Here is a 17,830-nt window from a genome sequence, read left to right on the forward strand (position 1 = left end):
CAGGGAGAAGCAAATAAATGAAGGGTATGTGATTATATACTTGTCCCTATATGTATTTTCTTGTATAATGTCATATATATATATTCACAGTAACTTCACCTGCAGAATAGTGAGTGCAGCTCTGGATTATAATACAGGATGTAACTCAGGATCAGTACAGGATAAGTAATGTAATGTATGTACACAGTGACTCCACCAGCAGAATAGTGAGTGCAGCTCTGGAGTATAATACAGGATGTAATTCAGGATCAGTACAGGATAAGTAATGTAATGTATGTACACAGTGACTCCACCAGCAGAATAGGGAGTGCAGCTCTGGAGTATAATACAGGATATAACTCAGGATCAGTACAGGATAAGTAATGTAATGTATGTACACAGTGACTCCACCAGCAGAATAGTGAGTGCCGCTCTGGAGTATAATACAGGATGTAACTCAGGATCAGTACAGGATAAGTAATGTAATGTATGTACACAGTGACTCCACCAGCAGAATAGTGAGCGCAGCTCTGGAGTATAATACAGGATATAACTCAGGATCAGTACAGGATAAGTAATGTAATGTATGTACACAGTGACTCCACCAGCAGAATAGTGAGTGCAGCTCTGGAGTACAATACAGGATGTAACTCAGGATATGTAATGTATGTACACAGTGACTCCAGAGCTGCACTCATTATTCTGCTGGTGGAGTCACCGTGTACATACATTACTGTACATACATTACATCACTTATCCTGTACTGATCCTGAGTTACATTCTGTATTATACTCCACCAGCAGAATAGTGAGTGCAGCTCTGGAGTCACTGTGTACATACATTACTTATCCTGTACTGATCCTAAGTTACAGTTACTCCAGAGCTGCACTCACTATTCTGCTGGTGGAGTATAATACAGAATGTAACTCCGTATCAGTACAGGATAAGTAATGTATGTACACAGTCTATATTATGTTCCACCAGCAGAATAGGGAGTGCAGCTCTGGAGTATAATACAGGATGTAACTCAGGATCAGTACAGGATAAGTAATGTAATGTATGTACACAGTGACTCCACCAGCAGAATAGGGAGTGCAGCTCTGGAGTATAATACAGGATATAACTCAGGATCAGTACAGGATAAGTAATGTAATGTATGTACACAGTGACTCCACCAGCAGAATAGTGAGTGCCGCTCTGGAGTATAATACAGGATGTAACTCAGGATCAGTACAGGATAAGTAATGTAATGTATGTACACAGTGACTCCACCAGCAGAATAGTGAGCGCAGCTCTGGAGTATAATACAGGATATAACTCAGGATCAGTACAGGATAAGTAATGTAATGTATGTACACAGTGACTCCACCAGCAGAATAGTGAGTGCAGCTCTGGAGTACAATACAGGATGTAACTCAGGATATGTAATGTATGTACACAGTGACTCCAGAGCTGCACTCATTATTCTGCTGGTGGAGTCACCGTGTACATACATTACTGTACATACATTACATCACTTATCCTGTACTGATCCTGAGTTACATTCTGTATTATACTCCACCAGCAGAATAGTGAGTGCAGCTCTGGAGTCACTGTGTACATACATTACTTATCCTGTACTGATCCTAAGTTACAGTTACTCCAGAGCTGCACTCACTATTCTGCTGGTGGAGTATAATACAGAATGTAACTCCGTATCAGTACAGGATAAGTAATGTATGTACACAGTCTATATTATGTTCCACCAGCAGAATAGGGAGTGCAGCTCTGGAGTATAATACAGGATATAACTCGGGGTTCAGTACAGGATAAGTAATGTATGTACACAGTGACTTCTCCTGCAGAATAGTGAGTGCAGCTCTGGAGTATAATACAGGATGTAACCGAGGAGCAGTACAGGATAAGTAATGTCATGTATTTACACAGTGACTCCAGAGCTGCACTCACTATTCTGCTGGTGGAGTCACTGTGTACATACATTACATTATATATCCTGTATTGATCCTGAGTTACATCCTGTATTATACTCCAGAGCTGCACTCACTATTCTGCAGGTGGAGTCACTGTGTACATACATTACATATCCTGTACTGATCCTGAGTTACATACTGTATTATACTCCAGAGCTGCACTCACTATTCTGCTGGTGGAGTCACTGTGTACATACATTACATTACTTATCCTGTACTGATCCTGAGTTACAGTCTATATTGTATTCCACCAGCAGAATAGTGAGTGCAGCTCTGGAGTATAATACAGGATGTAACTCCGGATCAGTACAGGATAAGTAATGTAATGTATGTACACAGTGACTCCACCAGCAGAATAGTGAGTGCAGCTCTGGAGTATAATACAGGATATAACTCAGGATCAGTACAGGATAAGTAATGTAATGTATGTACAGTGACTCCCCCAGCAGAATAGTGAGTGCAGCTCTGGAGTATAATACAGGATGTAACTCAGGATCAGTACAGGATAAGTAATGTAATGTATGTACACAGTGACTCTACCAGCAGAATAGTGAGTGCAGCTCTGGAGTATAATACAGGATGTAACTCAGGATCAGTACAGGATAAGTAATGTAATGTATGTACACAGTGACTCCACCAGCAGAATAGTGAGTGCAGCTCTGGAGTATAATACAGGATGTAACTCAGGATCAGAACAGGATAAGTAATGTAATGTATGTACACAGTGACTCCACCAGCAGAATAGTGAGTGCAGCTCTGGAGTATAATGCAGGATGTAACTCAGGATCAGTACAGGATAAGTAATGTAATGTATGTACACAGTGACTCCACCAGCAGAATAGTGAGTGCAGCTCTGGAGTATAATACAGGATATAACTCAGGATCAGTACAGGATAAGTAATGTAATGTATGTACACAGTGACTCCACCAGCAGAATAGTGAGTACAGCTCTGGAGTATAATACAGGATGTAACTCAGGATCAGTATAGGATAAGTAATGTATGTACACAGTGACTCCACCAGCAGAATAGTGAGTGCAGCTCTGGAGTATAATACAGGATATAACTCAGGATCAGTACAGGAGAAGTAATGTATGTACACAGTGACTCCACCAGCAGAATAGTGAGTGCAGCTCTGGAGTATAATACAGGATATAACTCAGGATCAGTACAGGAGAAGTAATGTATGTACACAGTGACTCCACCAGCAGAATAGTGAGTGCAGCTCTGGAGTATAATACAGGATATAACTCAGGATCAGTACAGGATAAGTAATGTATGTACACAGTGACTCTACCAGCAGAATAGTGAGTGCAGCTCTGGAGTATAATACAGGATATAACTCAGGATAAGTACAGGATACATTTTCTTTGTGTAGAATAGACTCCAGGTTTTGGCTCCCAAATACTGCTGTGTGAATGAGGCTTTGGTATGTTGCTGATATTCTTCGGGTTCTACATTCTGACTATAACGCTCAGCTGGTCATGAGATGAAGGGTTAACTGCGCAGTTTCTGTTATTGGGGTGAATCGCTGAACCTCCCGCACACACCTGGGATAAGCTGGGCGCTCACCTGCATGGTGCCAGTGTTGCCACGGCCGGTCCTCGTGTTGCTGGTTCGTTCTATAGAATTTTCCGGGGATGAGTCGGGGTCTTTCAGCTGCAGCGTCCTCTGTTTTGCTGCCGCTCGGAGGGTAACGTTACTTCCTGGGGAACCTGATCCGTACGGCCGCGCACCAGTAACTGGACACCAGGCCGGGATCAGATGGATGCAAAACCCGCTGCCCTACAGGTGTGGACACTGAATACGAGGGCTGGGGGCAGGCGCTGGATCTGTGCTCCCCTGCGGGGGGCGCTGTCTGTCATTATCAGCCATGTATGAGGCTTGTTCTCCACCCGCGCTGCCTCTATACCACACAGGGTGTCCTCCCCTCCAGGGGACAGAAATGCCACATATTTGAGTAGGGGGGACGGGACGGGGACTTTAATGTCTTATTTTGAGAAGGGGAGACTTGGCTCCCGATTATTGATCCCATGCAGTGCGGCCCCCGGCGTTCAGATGATGGGGGTCTTTGTCCTGTGCGACGTCGCGCTATAGATTTCACTTTTATATTCGGTGACGTTGTTTCCATGGTTTTTCTGATCTCGTTGCCGCGGACATGGGAGCTTTGTGCTTGCTCTGGAGTTGCCGTGGTAATTTGAACACTCATTGCATGGACTTCCTGTCATGTGACCTCTATTCATAAACATGTAGGGCGTCACATGACTGATAGTCCATGCAGTCTGTTCAGGTTGCCATGGCGACCCCAGAGCGAGCACAAGATTCTCCTCCGCATTGCAGAGAAAAACCACTGATATTATAAAGTCTCGTTCTTCTCATTGTAGGTGTTCGGAGACGTTGGGTCTGTGGGGTCACGAGACGCCTCCTTATGACGGTTGTCCTCGTATCGGGGGTGGAGGAATCAGCCGCCTGGTAAGCTGCACGGCTATGTGTGCCCTGTAATGCCGCCATTGTTATAGAATACACCCCGGTACCTGCTGCAGGGGGTCTCACTGGTAGCGTCCAGAGGTGATCATGTGACGTCGGGGTCTGATTCTCACATTTGAGAGGTAATTCCCACGATCTTTATCCTGGACGATCTGATGATGTAGTGGGAATCTTCTGCCCTCTGTATATAGATTAGCCCCCCCCCCCCCGCCCCCCGTTATGTGGACTATGGTGCGTGTATATAGTAGAGCGGCTGCGTGTTCATGCTGAAGTGCCATCACTACACCCCAGAACCGACTGTGAACCAGCGCACTGGATTGTGGGAGTAGTAGTCTCTTATTCTGTAGTAGGCTGCTGTACAGAGTCGTATAAAACACTACATCTCCCACAATGCACCGCAGTGATGTGAGCGCTGAGACGGCAGCATCGTGACCGGTAACAGTGGGTATGAGGGGGGCAGCGGCTGCTTTATCCATCACACGAGACCCGCGAGCAGCGGCAATTCTGAATAATGAGACGCTGGTCAGAAATGGAATGACTTTAATTCCCTTTAAAAGCCGCAGCCCCTCCCCCTCCTCGTACAGTCCCTTTTACTCTCCATTGCTGCTCATCAGAATTATAAATCTTATATACAAGTAACACCCGCGAGGAGGAGCCCCCGGCGCTGCGGAGACGCCGGCAGGAAGAACGTCCCTACTGTGCAAACAAATCCCTCTGGAAGGAAGCAAAGATTTCACGGAGCGGCCGCCGGGGTCACTGAACCCCTTCTTCTTCAACGTAGGTGGAGGGGAACCAGCCAATCTGTGGAGAGATACAGGTCAGTGTCAGAGTGCGGAAAACATGGCCTAACCTAGTCCTGCTCACACAGCTGAGGTTTCATATCTGTGTACTCCATCCTGAGAGGGAGACATTGTAACAAAACCTCAGCTGTGTGGGTGGGACAGGTTTTCAGCTTCTTGATGGAAACAACAATGTTTCTCTTCATTGACAGCATGAAGAGATCTTGAAAAAGGAGTTAAAAAAAGAGAAGTGGAGCGGCCGGTCCGAGGCCCCGCGGAAAATAACTTAACTACAGGGGTGCGCCGAGCCGGTAACCATGGACGCACCTTCCCGTTGGTCTCTCCTTTCCACCACCCCTGGTCCCCTCCTATCCGGCTGTAGATCTTCACCACGTCTCCCTCCCGCAGCGACAGCTCCCTCATGTCTCTGGCTGCAAAGTTGTACCTGGCGACCGCCGTTCCTACAGGACGCGGCGTGAAAACTGCAAATCAAGAAAAACGGGGTTTAGTCGCTACAAGGAATACACACCGCAGATGATTGTAAACTGCGCAGGCCGCCATCTTATATAATGACAAACCATGAAATGACAAAAACTCTGCTGGGAAAATAGCGGCTTCCGGCGATACGTTTATCAGATTTAGTTCTTAAGCGGATGGATCAGATATAACATGCGGCGGCCGCGGCCCAGGATTATCGCGCTGTCCCCTCATGTCTGATTTTCAGGAATTTTACTTGGAGTTTCGGCTGAAATGACGGTATACGCGGAGCGCGAGACGGATGAGCTTTTTCTGGTGGTCCCCCACCCCAAGAATACAAATTACCCCGGAGAACAGGAGTGGTGTAGAGGAGACGCAGCGACGGCGGCAGCAGCCTCTTATTACGCTGGAGCGCGACGGGATGAGGAATGGGTTTATATATAGGAAGGAAGGAAGTGACCAAAGCAAAATGGCGAAACCGGGCGGAGGCAACTTTAACCACGAGACCGGTGGAGGCCGCCATGATATCTGTTCAGACCGCAGAATGGCGGCTCCCACTGGGTGTAAAGCGGAACTCCACCTACAATGAAGAACGACTACAGAGCAGGAGCGCGCGTTATCGTTATATAGGAACCTATAGCGCTGCCGGCCGTTCCATATACTGGAGCCATGACGACGAGGACGACGCGCTCTCCTAACACAGAGCCGTAGACCGCCGGCAGCGCAGACTTTACACAGTCACTGCCACTGCCAGAAGCCCCGAAAAACCATTGTAACGCGCAATCCTGCTCCGTAACGCATAATCCTGCTCTGTAGTCGTTTTTCATTGTATGTGGGGCTGCGCTGTAAAGGGCTCATGCAATAATTATCATTGTATAATAGAAGGTTCTGGAACACACAGCATTGCTTAGAGTAGAATCAATTGTAACAAACCCTCAGCCAATGGCATCGCTACAAGGGTCACAATGGTGGCAACTGCGGGCAGGCCCGGGGGGCCGTGGTCACCCGCACCACGTCTTTCCGTAGTAACGGGGGCCTATATAGTAACGTACGCGGCTCCTCGCTGCTACAATAACCGTATACTCCCGCTCCTCACTCGAGTCCGGTCTGGACGCAGCGCTGGGTCTTCCCACCGTTCAGCGTCGTCGTGTTATGTGCGCCGCTCACAACCTTGTGACTCTGAATGGCGTCCGGACCCGCTCAGGAGTGAGGAGGGGGAGGATACGGGTACTGCCTGCTGTCCAGTGGTGGAGTAATAGGGGCTTTACTCTTACAGATCTGCAGTCCCTGTATTATCCCATGAGCCTTTGCCTGCTCACACAGCTGGGAGAGGCGTAGCTAGAGGACAGGACAGGTTTGTAACCTCTGATGATAAACTGGAAAGTTTCCATTCACTAACCGCAAGCCGAGATCTTGAAAATGGTAAGGAATAAAAACCCAATGTCGGAGAAAGCTGCAGAACTTTTCATTACACAATGATAAAGGTTCATTTACAAAAGGCTGCACCGGCCCTTTAAGCGGAATTCAGCGTCACGCACAATGTAATTCACAGGCAACCACCGGGTGGCGCTGTCTCCATGCAGTATAAGCGGCAGTACCTGACCAGAAGGGTGTGGACGGGTTCTGACAGGGAAAGTTGAGACCCTGAGGACTGAGAAAAGAAAAGTTGTAGGAAGCACAGGAGGCTGCAAAGAGAAGGACCGAAAAAAAGAACCAATACAAAGCAGCGTCATCAGCGGGGGAGGGAAGAATAACGGGAAAGGAAGCGGCACATCAAAATAATCACAGCAAACCTAGAATAATGGCACGGCTGCTGGGGGTCCCCATAACCTGTAAGGAAGCCGCAGTCGGGGGGCGGCTCTTACCTGGGGATCGGGGGCTGCTCCGGCTCTTCTGCAGTTTGTAGGGATATTTTAAGGTCGTATCCAGTTGCTTGAAATTGTCCTTCAGTGAATGCGTCTGGTAATACTCCACGAGCTCCTGCAAAATGTCAGCGCACAATCCCATCATCATCCCCCACAATCAAGCCCTGCTGCTGACAGTCTCCTGCTGCTGACAGTCTCCTGCTGCTGACAGTCTCCTGCTGCTGACAGTCTCCTGCTGCTGACAGTCTCCTGCTGCTGACAGTCTCCTGCTGCTGACAGTCTCCTGCTGCTGACAGTCTCCTGCTGCTGACAGTCTCCTGCTGCTGACAGTCTCCTGCTGCTGACAGTCTCCTGCTGCTGACAGTCTCCTGATTGGCACGTACCAGTAAATTCTCAAACTTCTTGGCTTCTGTGATATAGATCCAGCTGTCCTTCTCCAACACTTTAATGTGTTTCACTTCATCACTGAAACTGCAGAAAAAAATGGAATCAATCCTGCGGGTCACAATCATCCGGTAAAAAAACCCGCCCTGCTGCCGCACTCCCGAACGCAAAACCGCCACACGAAAACCTGTAACCCCAGATGTCCATAAGAAAACACTGCAGATTTATTCTAGAGGTCGGAAAGCTGTATGTATCTGTATGTAGAGAGCTCTCTCTAGTGGTGACTGTATATATCTGTATGTAGTGAGCTCCCTCTAGTGGTGGCTGTATATATCTGTATGTAGTGAGCTCCCTCTAGTGGTGGCTGTATATATCTGTATGTAGTGAGCTCCCTCTAGTGGTGACTGTATATATCTGTATGTAGTGAGCTCCCTCTAGTGGTGACTGTATATATCTGTATGTAGAGAGCTCTCTCTAGTGGTGACTGTATATATCTGTATGTAGTGAGCTCTCTCTAGTGGTGGCTGCATATATCTGTATGTAGTGAGCTCCCTCTAGTGGTGACTGTATATATCTGTATGTAGTGAGCGCCCTCTAGTGGTGACTGCAGGCAGTTACATGATCACATTTTCCCTGTCTATGCAGGGGATTTGTTACTCTGTATCATACAGCAATGGGTTCCATGTTGAACCTTACAATGACGTTCTACATTTATATTCCCCCTCAGATCTGGATTGGTCCCTTACTTGATACTGATAGCGAATCTCTCGGCCTCGGCTGGTCTCTCCCGGATGAGGTACGTTCCGCTGAGATGGGACTTTAAGAGGTTATCGGCTTGTGGACGCTCAACGCTTCCTGCAAACCTGGAAGACATGACTGCGGGTGAGGGACAAGGGGCAGTCATTGAGGGACAAGGACCCGGACCGAGGTCAGTACCTACCAGGGGTATCTGCCGTAATCTGTGCGATTCACAGGCTGCGGGAAAACAGACAAACGTTAGGAGTCAAACCACCAACATCCACCAATGTAAGATACAGACAACCATGCACTGCCACTTCTGGATGTCAGACCCTTTCTAGTAGATGTGGCCCCCACCAATGTCCCCCATCCTGTGAAGTGTTAGATTGATGGGGGTCCCACCGTTTGAGTTGCCGCTCCATTCATTTCTATAGGTCCTCCGCACGCACGCGTTAGTTGATTGCTGGTAACTTCACCCAACACTTGTCACCCACCACGAGGGGTGAGATCCCGGCTGCTGGGTCCCCCCTCAATCCACTGTAATCACCGGGTGTTCCCTGCAGCATTAGAAGCACTGGGCCGTCCATATAATGTGTCGCCCCCCCCCCCCTCTGATAGCTTCAGCACCCCCGCTGAGGGTCCTCTCCCCTTTATTAACCCCTACATGCCCTTAAAGATTCTGGGTGCTACATGACTGGTCACAGATGCTTGTGATCTAAACCTCCAGACTTGCAATGTCCGCGCTGTCCCATGTCTTACAGTTTGGGGGTTCAGGGCGTCTTCGTGTTACTCACCACAGGACAGGGCTTCACAGAGGAGCAGGGGAAATAACCGGATTTCCTGGTGAGTTGCAGTCGTCCCTGCGGAGATACGTGAAGCGCGCGGTCAGTCACACAGCACACGATTACCGGCCGCTGATATGGTGGTAAATTCCACTCACCTCCCACCACTGGGAATCGGGGTCTCCTCTCAGCAGTTCAATCACTTCTCCCGTCTGGAAGGTCAGCACCGGCTTCCCGGGGGGCGCGGGGTTCCCGTGGTAGTTCTGTACGGCCAACATCTTGGGCCCTGGCATGAAATAAGTGATTACCACAAGGATTATAGACTGTTCACAGCATGACCGCCGCCGCGGGGAGCAAGGAGCAGCTCCGCTCCCTGACCGGGGTCCGCAGGGAGGGGGTTGTGGCCTCATCAGTTACATCTTCATACGACATTGAGGCCCTCTATAAACCCGGCACGTCTTATACTGATCTGGAGCTATATTGTCTAATACTCCAAACACATCCAAAGCTGCAGTCCTGATTCTTCAAATGAGTGAGCTGAGATCCCATAATGCACCTCTCTCTGCTGTATTGCATTAGGATTCCTCGTGTAAAAACTGCATCTCACAAAATGCGGCACAGCAGAGAGTAACCGTGCGATCCTGCAGCCTGACACGCACCTACAGTATAAGGCTGAGTTCACACGGGGCGGATACGCGGTTTACAAGCATGCGATGTATCCGCCCTGTGCGCCGCACGAATTACAGGTGAAAAACTGCACCAAACTGTGGTGCAGTTTTTTGGCCGAAATGACCGATGCGGAAAACTGCAGCACCAGCCGGCCTGCTAGCACGCTGACGTGTCGTCCCAGGAGACCGCTGCAGCCTGTGATTGGCTGCAGCGGTCACATGGGATGAATCGTCGTCCCAGGAGGCCGCACTGGAGGACGGTACACAGACTTCTGGGTAAGTATCCGTTTTTTTCTTTTTTTGAGTTGCGTTTTTTGCGGTGGGATCACTGAGAACCCACCGCGATCACTGCTAATTGTTGCGGGATTTGGCTCCCTATCGAAATCAATGGGGAAAAGCCGCAACAAATAAGCAGCGTTTACGCAAATCCAATTAACACGTGGGATAAGTTTCCGCAGCACAGATCGGTTTCTGACAGTATTTCCGCACACGCCTCCGCAGCGTGGAGGACATTTGCTCGCTCTCATCCACTTTGCCGCTGCTGTATTCTGCTGCGTTTTTCCCGTCCGCGACGTGTGAACAAGCCCTTAGATCGAAGTGAAAGTGCTTAGCGTTCTAGGAGAAGCTGCAACTTTCTAATAGACTCCCCATTCACTGCCAGCAAGTAAAGATCTTGAAAATGGTGAAAAATGTCAACCTCTTGTTTACGTCCAGATGCTAAATACCTGTCTGAGCCTCGTTCACACAGCTGAGGGTTTGTTAGGTTTTACCTACACTGATCTATTGTAACAACCCCTCAGCTATGAGTAGGGGTACGGCTTTTCATCTTGTGGGTGAAGAATTATTACAATGTGACAGAAGTTCAGCAGTGACGGAGCTGGATGTAGAGACCTTAGATGAGGATTGTCACAAGTCGGGAGATTTCTCACCTGAGACGGTGATCAGCAGATTCTGCAAGAGAAAAAGAAGTGACCGAGTCCTTATTATGAGCCGCAGGAGCCTCAGGATGAGCAGAGCATCATGGGAAGTGTAGTCCATTATACTATTAGCCCCTTGACTAGACGCGGATGCTGGGAGTTGTATTTCTGCTATAGAATCTTCTGGTATAAAATCTGTGCCGGTAATAATGAGACTGTGTAATGTCGCCCCCCACAGGAGGTAATCTGCGCTATCAGGACCACCCCCGAGCAAGCGGTGCCCGGACGTGCCTGGGGTAACCTTCCTGTAGGGACCGGCGTCCCGACTATACAGCGCCCGATCCGCCCTGTTCTGATGTTTATTGTGTGTGTCGGGGGAGGGGGGTTACCATCGTCCACTCCGGTCACATGTCCCTTCACAGCTCGGAGGGTGCGGCTATAATAAACTAAATCCCGCCCACTACGACATCCCAGCCGTCTCTTTTGGATTACTATTAATTACACTACAGATTGGGGTGATGCGTATTCGGACATTAGGGCGTTATCGGGGCGCAGGTGGGATCTCTTACCGTTTCATCAACCGGGCCTAGAACGAAAGAAGAAAAAAAAGATAAATATGAATAATCCTTAACCTGATCCTCCCCTCCCCCCCATCGCGTGCGCTACACGAGGCAGCCTGACCGCTCCGCCCACGTCTGGTGGTGACTCCGCCTTCGCAGGCTTTATTATAATTGTATTCGTTTTTTGCTGTTTATATAATGGGTGATGATTTCTTTGGCCGTGTTCACATGCACAGGTTTTGGACGCAGCGCTCGGATGTGACGCTGTAATGTCTTCTGCACCGCGTGAATTTGGTGTAGATGACGTTGCGCGGTTCTCGGGCGCTGCTCTATGTGTAACTGGTTTTAGAGCGTTCAGGCTATTGGGACTCCAGGAACGTTGCGCTGCAGAAAAACCCGCGGTAATGTTCCGTAATTGTATGTTCCAGCGCGGCGCTGCCCCTCACACATCGCCCGATACGAGGACTCACCGATTCTGCACGCGTGGATTTTCTCAAGGCACTCCTTATGGACCCCGACGCCGCACTTGGTGCAGTAATATCCCTGATAAAAGGTTCCCCTGGAGGAGAAAAAGAAGCGTCAGCGACGGTCAGCGCAACCGCCGCATGTGACACGAGCGCCACCCGCACCGCTCACCGTAGAAACATCTTGCAGGCTTTACAGCTGGTGGTTCTATCAAATGTGAACATCTGGAAATTGTGGTGATTGGCGGAGGCTTTTTCAGGTTTGATGTTGGATCTGAGAAAGGAGAAAATCCAGAAGATTGTTAGTCAACCACGCAGCCGCCCGCCACATGACGGAAGTGACAGGCTGAGAACGGCAGCAAGAAGAACGCCATGAACTGGAAAACCCAAAGAGAGGAGGACCAATGATCGCCAATAAGCGAGAGCAGCCGCCGAATGTAACTATGACAACACGGATATCGACCCTAGAAGTAGAATGATGGTCGATTTATAGAACGACATTTGTATATACACATTATTTATCCTGTAGAGTGACTCCACCAGCAGAGCAATGAGTGCAGCTCTGGAGTACGATACAGGATATAACTCATTGTGTACATACATTACTGATCCTGTCTCCACCAGCAGAATAGTGAGTGCAGCTCTGGAGTATAATACAGGATGTAACTCAGGATCAGTACAGGTTAAGTAATGTAATGTATGTACACAGTGACTCCACCAGCAGAATAGTGAGTGCAGCTCTGGAGTATAATACAGGATGTAAGTCAGGACCAGTACAGGATAAGTAATGTAATGTATGTACACACTGACTCCACCAGCAGAATAGTGAGTGCAGCTCTGGAGTATAATACAGGATGTAAGTCAGGATCAGTACAGGATAAGTAATGTAATGTATGTACACACTGACTCCACCAGCAGAATAGTGAGTGCAGCTCTGGAGTATAATACAGGATATAAGTCAGGATCAGTACAGGATAAGTAATGTATGTACACAGTGACTCCACCAGCAGAATAGTGAGTGCAGCTCTGGAGTATCTGTGTACATACATTACATTACTTATCCTGTACTGATCCTGAGTTACATCCTGTATTATACCGCAGAGCTGCACTCACTATTCTGCTGGTGGAGTCACTGTGTACATACATTACATTACTTAACCTGTACTGATCCTGAGTTACATCCTGTATTATACTCCAGAGCTGCACTCACTATTCTGCTGGTGGAGTCACTGTGTACATACATTACTTATCCTGTACTGATCCTGAGTTACATCCTGTATTATACTCCAGAGCTGCACTCACTATTCTGCTGGTGGAGTCACTGTGTACAAACATTACATTAATACAGGATATAACTCCGGATCAGTACAGAATAAGTAAAGTATGTACACGGTGACTACACCAGCAGAATAGTGAGTGCAGCTCTGGAGTATAATACAGGATATAAGTCAGGATCAGTACAGGATAAGTAATGTATGTACAGTGACTCCACCAGCAGAATAGTGAGTGCAGCTCTGGAGTATAATACAGGATGTAACTCAGGATCAGTACAGGATAAGTAATGTATGTACACAGTGACTCCACCAGCAGCATAGTGAGTGCAGCTCTGGAGTATAATACAGGATATGACTCAGGATCAGTACAGGATAAGTAATGTATGTACACAGTGACTCCACCAGCAGAATAGTGAGTGCAGCTCTGGAGTATAATACAGGATATAACTCAGGATCAGTACAGGATAAGTAATGTAATGTATGTACACAGTGACTCCACCAGCAGAATAGTGAGTGCAGCTCTGGAGTATAATACAGGATGTAACTCAGGATCAGTACAGGATAAGTAATGTAATGTATGTACACAGTGACTACACCAGCAGAATAGTGAGTACAGCTCTGGAGTATAATACAGGATGTAACTCAGGATCAGTACAGGATAAGTAATGTAATGTATGTACACAGTGACTCCACCAGCAGAATAGTGAGTGCAGCTCTGGAGTATAATACAGGATATAACTCAGGATCAGTACAGGATAAGTAATGTAATGTATGTACACAGTGACTCCACCAGCAGAATAGTGAGTGCAGCTCTGGAGTATAATACAGGATATAACTCAGGATCAGTACAGGATAAGTAATGTATGTACACAGTGACTCCACCAGCAGAATAGTGAGTGCAGCTCTGGAGTCACGGTGTATGGCAGAATTTGTGGGCTTCCCATGGGTGGAGCTTCCTTCCTCTGTAAACGACTTTTAATGCAGCTGTCATCAGATTATAAGTGTCCTGTCTCCTACATAATTTGGTCGACGCTGTAATGTAGACAAGTGTTTTGTTTTTTTTGTAACTTTTTCGAGCAATTTTTCGATTTATGCAAATTAGTTTCTTAATGACCAACTGGGCGTTGTACAGAGGAGTGTATGATGCTGACCAATTACTAGGACCACTGTTCTCTACATTACCGCGCTGATTACATTATGTAGGAGACAGGACACTTATAATCTGGTGACAGCCTCTTAAAGGGTTAAACGGCCGTGATTGATGAAAACGTCCATATCTACTGTTGGAGCCGGAGCCCCGCTGTCCCTAGACAGCCGAGCACACACTCCAGCCTGCTGTGAAAAGGTGTATTGGTGGTCACTATGGGGTTAATGAGCGCACAGTTGTGTTGTATGGACAATTTTCTTCGGTGTAGCCCCCACGTATATAGATTATCAGGGTGGGATCCTCTATGTATTCCCCCCATGTTTTGTCAATTAATACAATTTGAAATGTTAAAATAGCGCTGGCCCCCCGTCCTCCTCAGTGTATGTGCTCAGTAACGCCCCTGATAGTGTAGGTTAATTGTATATGTGACCTGGAGATAAGCGGTGCCTGGGGCTGTAGGTAACGCTCTCACATATTAGGTTTCCCTCGTTGATGCTACGTACATCGCCATCTCAAACTGCTCCGTCCACTTCCTCTTCATTTCCTCCGTCTTGCAGAAGAACTGGAATCCCTGTTTCCCCTGGAGGTGAATTAAGTAGAATCCGTAGGACCACTGCGCAGAGAGAGCAGAATGTGAGCGACGGCCGCTGCTCCGCAGACACAAACCAGCCCGTGTTATTCCCCAGTGTAAACCGGTCTAGATCAGCAGCACCGGACAAAACATGGAGTTTGGTGCAAGACGCGTCCACCACAGTCCAATGACCCCTCAATATAGACCGAAGACGGGGGCAGCGCTGCCAAATGTGTGACAAACATGTCCCTTTTATTCCGTGTGTGCGACGATCCAGCGAAGCTTCAGAACCTCACACTGAGCGGAAACCACGTCGCACACACGGAATAAAAGGGACATGTTTGTCACACATTTGGCAGCGCTGCCCCCCTGTCTTCTGTCTTTGTACCACAATGGGGAATAATGTAAAGGGGAACCACCGGCGTGAGCCGAGAGGAACTAGAGATTTCCCACCAATATTTGATAATGTGATCGTTCTACAGCAGCCAGGAGGAGTTGTCTTACCATTTTGCCATGTGACTAGCGCCAGCATAAAGGAACCAGAGAAAGTAATCGTTACAAACAGTCACGCTACACCAGCTCTGCGAGCACCTCCCAGCCAAAAACATTGCGACAAACGGCATCCATTAATGATCTATGTACCACTATTGTCTATACATTATATCTACCCCTCGTCACCGTGTGCACTACATCTACCCCTCGTCACCGTGTGCACTACATCTACCCCTCGTCACCGTGTGCACTACATCTACCCCTCGTCACCGTGTGCACTACATCTACCCCTCGTCACCGTGTGCACTACATCTACCGCTCGTCACCGCGTGCACGACATCTACCCCTCGTCACCTCGTACACTACATCTCCCTCCCGATACCCACCCCCTCCCTCCCGATACCCACCCCCTCCCTCCCGCTACCTCTCTTTCCCTCCTGATACCTTTCCCTCCCGATCTCCCTCCCTCCCGATACCCCTCCCTCCTTCCCTCCCGCCCGATACCCCTCCCTCCTTCCACCCCTCCCTCCCGATACCTCTCCCTCCCTCCCGATACCCCTCCCTCCCGATACCTCTCCCTCCCTCCCGATACCTCTCCCTCCTTCCCGATACCTCTCCCTCCTTCCCTTCCTCCCTCCTTCCCTCCCGATACCCCTCCCTCCCTCCCTCCCGATACCTCTCCCTCCCGATACCCCTCCCTCCTTCCCTCCCGATACCCCTCCCTCCTTCCCTCCACCCCTCCCTCCCGATACCCCTCCCTCCTTCCCGATACCCCTCCCTCATTCCCGATACCCCTCCCTCCCTCCCGATATCCTTCCCTCCCTCCCGATACCCCTCCCGCCCGATACCCCTCCCTCCTTCCCGATACCCCTCCCTCCCTCCTTCCCTCCCTCCTTCCCTCCCTCCTTCCCTCCCGCCCGATACCCCTCCCTCCTTCCCTCCCGATACCCCTCCCTCCCGATACCCCTCCCTCCCGATACCCCTCCCTCCTTCCCGCCCGATACCCCTCCCTCCTTCCCTCCCGATACCCCCTCCCCCCGATACCCTCCCTCCCGATACTCCTCCCTCCCTCCCGATACCTCTCCCTCCCTCCCGATACCTCTCCCTCCCTCCCTCCCGATACCTCTCCCTCCCTCCCTCCCGATACCTCTCCCTCCCTCCCTCCCGATACCTCTCCCTCCCTCCCGATACCTCTCCCTCCCTCCCGATACCTCTCCCTCCCTCCCTCCCGATACCCCTCCCTCCCTCCCGATACCCCTCCCGATACCCCTCCCTCCCTCCCGATACCCCTCCCTCCCTCCCGATACCCCTCCCTCCCTCCCGATACTCCTCCCTCCCTCCCGATACCCCTCCCTCCCTCCCGATACCCCTCCCTCCCTCCCGATACCCCTCCCTCCTTCCCTCCCGATACCCCCTCCCCCCCCGATACCCTCCCCCCCCGATACCCTCCCTCCCGATACTCCTCCCTCCCTCCCGATACCTCTCCCTCCCTCCCTCCCTCCCGATACCTCTCCCTCCCTCCCTCCCGATACCTCTCCCTCCCTCCCTCCCGATACCTCTCCCTCCCTCCCGATACCTCTCCCTCCCTCCCTCCCGATACCTCTCCCTCCCGATACCTCTCCCTCCCTCCCTCCCGATACCTCTCCCTCCCTCCCTCCCGATACCTCTCCCTCCCTCCCTCCCGATACCCCTCCCTCCCGATACCCCTCCCTCCCGATACCCCTCCCTCCCTCCCGATACTCCTCCCTCCCTCCCGATACCCCTCCTTCCCTCCCGATACCCCTCCCTCCTTCCCTCCCGATACCCCTCCCTCCCGATACCCCTCCCTCCCGATACCCCTCCCTCCTCCCCTCCCTCCCGATACCCCTCCCTCCTCCCCTCCCTCCCGATACCCCTCCCTCCTTCCCTCCCTCCCGATACCCCTCCCTCCTTCCCTCCCTCCCGATACCCCTCCCTCCTTCCCTCCCTCCCGATACCCCTCCCTCCTTCCCTCCCTCCCGATACCCCTCCCGATACCCCTCCCTCCTTCCCTCCCTCCCGATACCCCTCCCTCCCTCCCAATACCCCTCCCTCCCGATACCCCTCCCTCCCGATACCTCTCCCTCCTTCCCTTCCTCCCTCCTTTCCTTCCTCCCTCCTTCCCGATACCCCTCCCTCCTTCCCTCCCGATACCCCTCCCTCCTTCCCGCCCGATAGCCCTCCCTCCCGATAGCCCTCCCTCCCGATAGCCCTCCCTCCCGATAGCCCTCCCTCCCGATAGCCCTCCCTCCCGATAGC

At 50.1% G+C, this 17,830-nt stretch overlaps 1 protein-coding gene across 8 annotated transcripts in view; it reads right to left on the reverse strand.

The window, feature by feature from the left end:
- Window positions 1-4,958: 4,958 nt before the first annotated feature.
- VAV2 (vav guanine nucleotide exchange factor 2) overlaps window positions 4,959-17,830 on the reverse strand; it is a 72,402-nt gene continuing 59,530 nt past the window's right edge. For 3 of the 8 annotated variants that reach the window (XM_075834594.1, XM_075834593.1, XM_075834600.1), the window contains 15 exons: window positions 15,566-15,580; window positions 14,994-15,103; window positions 12,242-12,343; window positions 12,076-12,164; window positions 11,615-11,631; window positions 11,058-11,079; window positions 9,619-9,746; window positions 9,473-9,538; window positions 8,881-8,915; window positions 8,687-8,803; window positions 7,940-8,027; window positions 7,557-7,671; window positions 7,290-7,376; window positions 5,542-5,696; window positions 4,959-5,236 (listed from right to left, as the gene is read on the reverse strand). In XM_075834594.1, the coding sequence (XP_075690709.1) occupies window positions 5,189-5,236; window positions 5,542-5,696; window positions 7,290-7,376; window positions 7,557-7,671; window positions 7,940-8,027; window positions 8,687-8,803; window positions 8,881-8,915; window positions 9,473-9,538; window positions 9,619-9,746; window positions 11,058-11,079; window positions 11,615-11,631; window positions 12,076-12,164; window positions 12,242-12,343; window positions 14,994-15,103; window positions 15,566-15,580 (1,194 nt within the window). In that variant the 3' untranslated portion in view covers window positions 4,959-5,188. Of the gene's footprint in view, window positions 5,237-5,541; window positions 5,697-7,289; window positions 7,377-7,556; window positions 7,672-7,939; window positions 8,028-8,686; window positions 8,804-8,880; window positions 8,916-9,472; window positions 9,539-9,618; window positions 9,747-11,057; window positions 11,080-11,614; window positions 11,632-12,075; window positions 12,165-12,241; window positions 12,344-14,993; window positions 15,104-15,565; window positions 15,581-17,830 lie in introns of those variants that run through there. The other 5 variants (XM_075834596.1, XM_075834595.1, XM_075834598.1 and 2 more) reach the window with 4 other exon arrangements.

Source organism: Rhinoderma darwinii, chromosome 8 (genome assembly GCF_050947455.1).
Source record: "Rhinoderma darwinii isolate aRhiDar2 chromosome 8, aRhiDar2.hap1, whole genome shotgun sequence".
Taxonomy (NCBI): domain Eukaryota; kingdom Metazoa; phylum Chordata; class Amphibia; order Anura; family Rhinodermatidae; genus Rhinoderma; species Rhinoderma darwinii.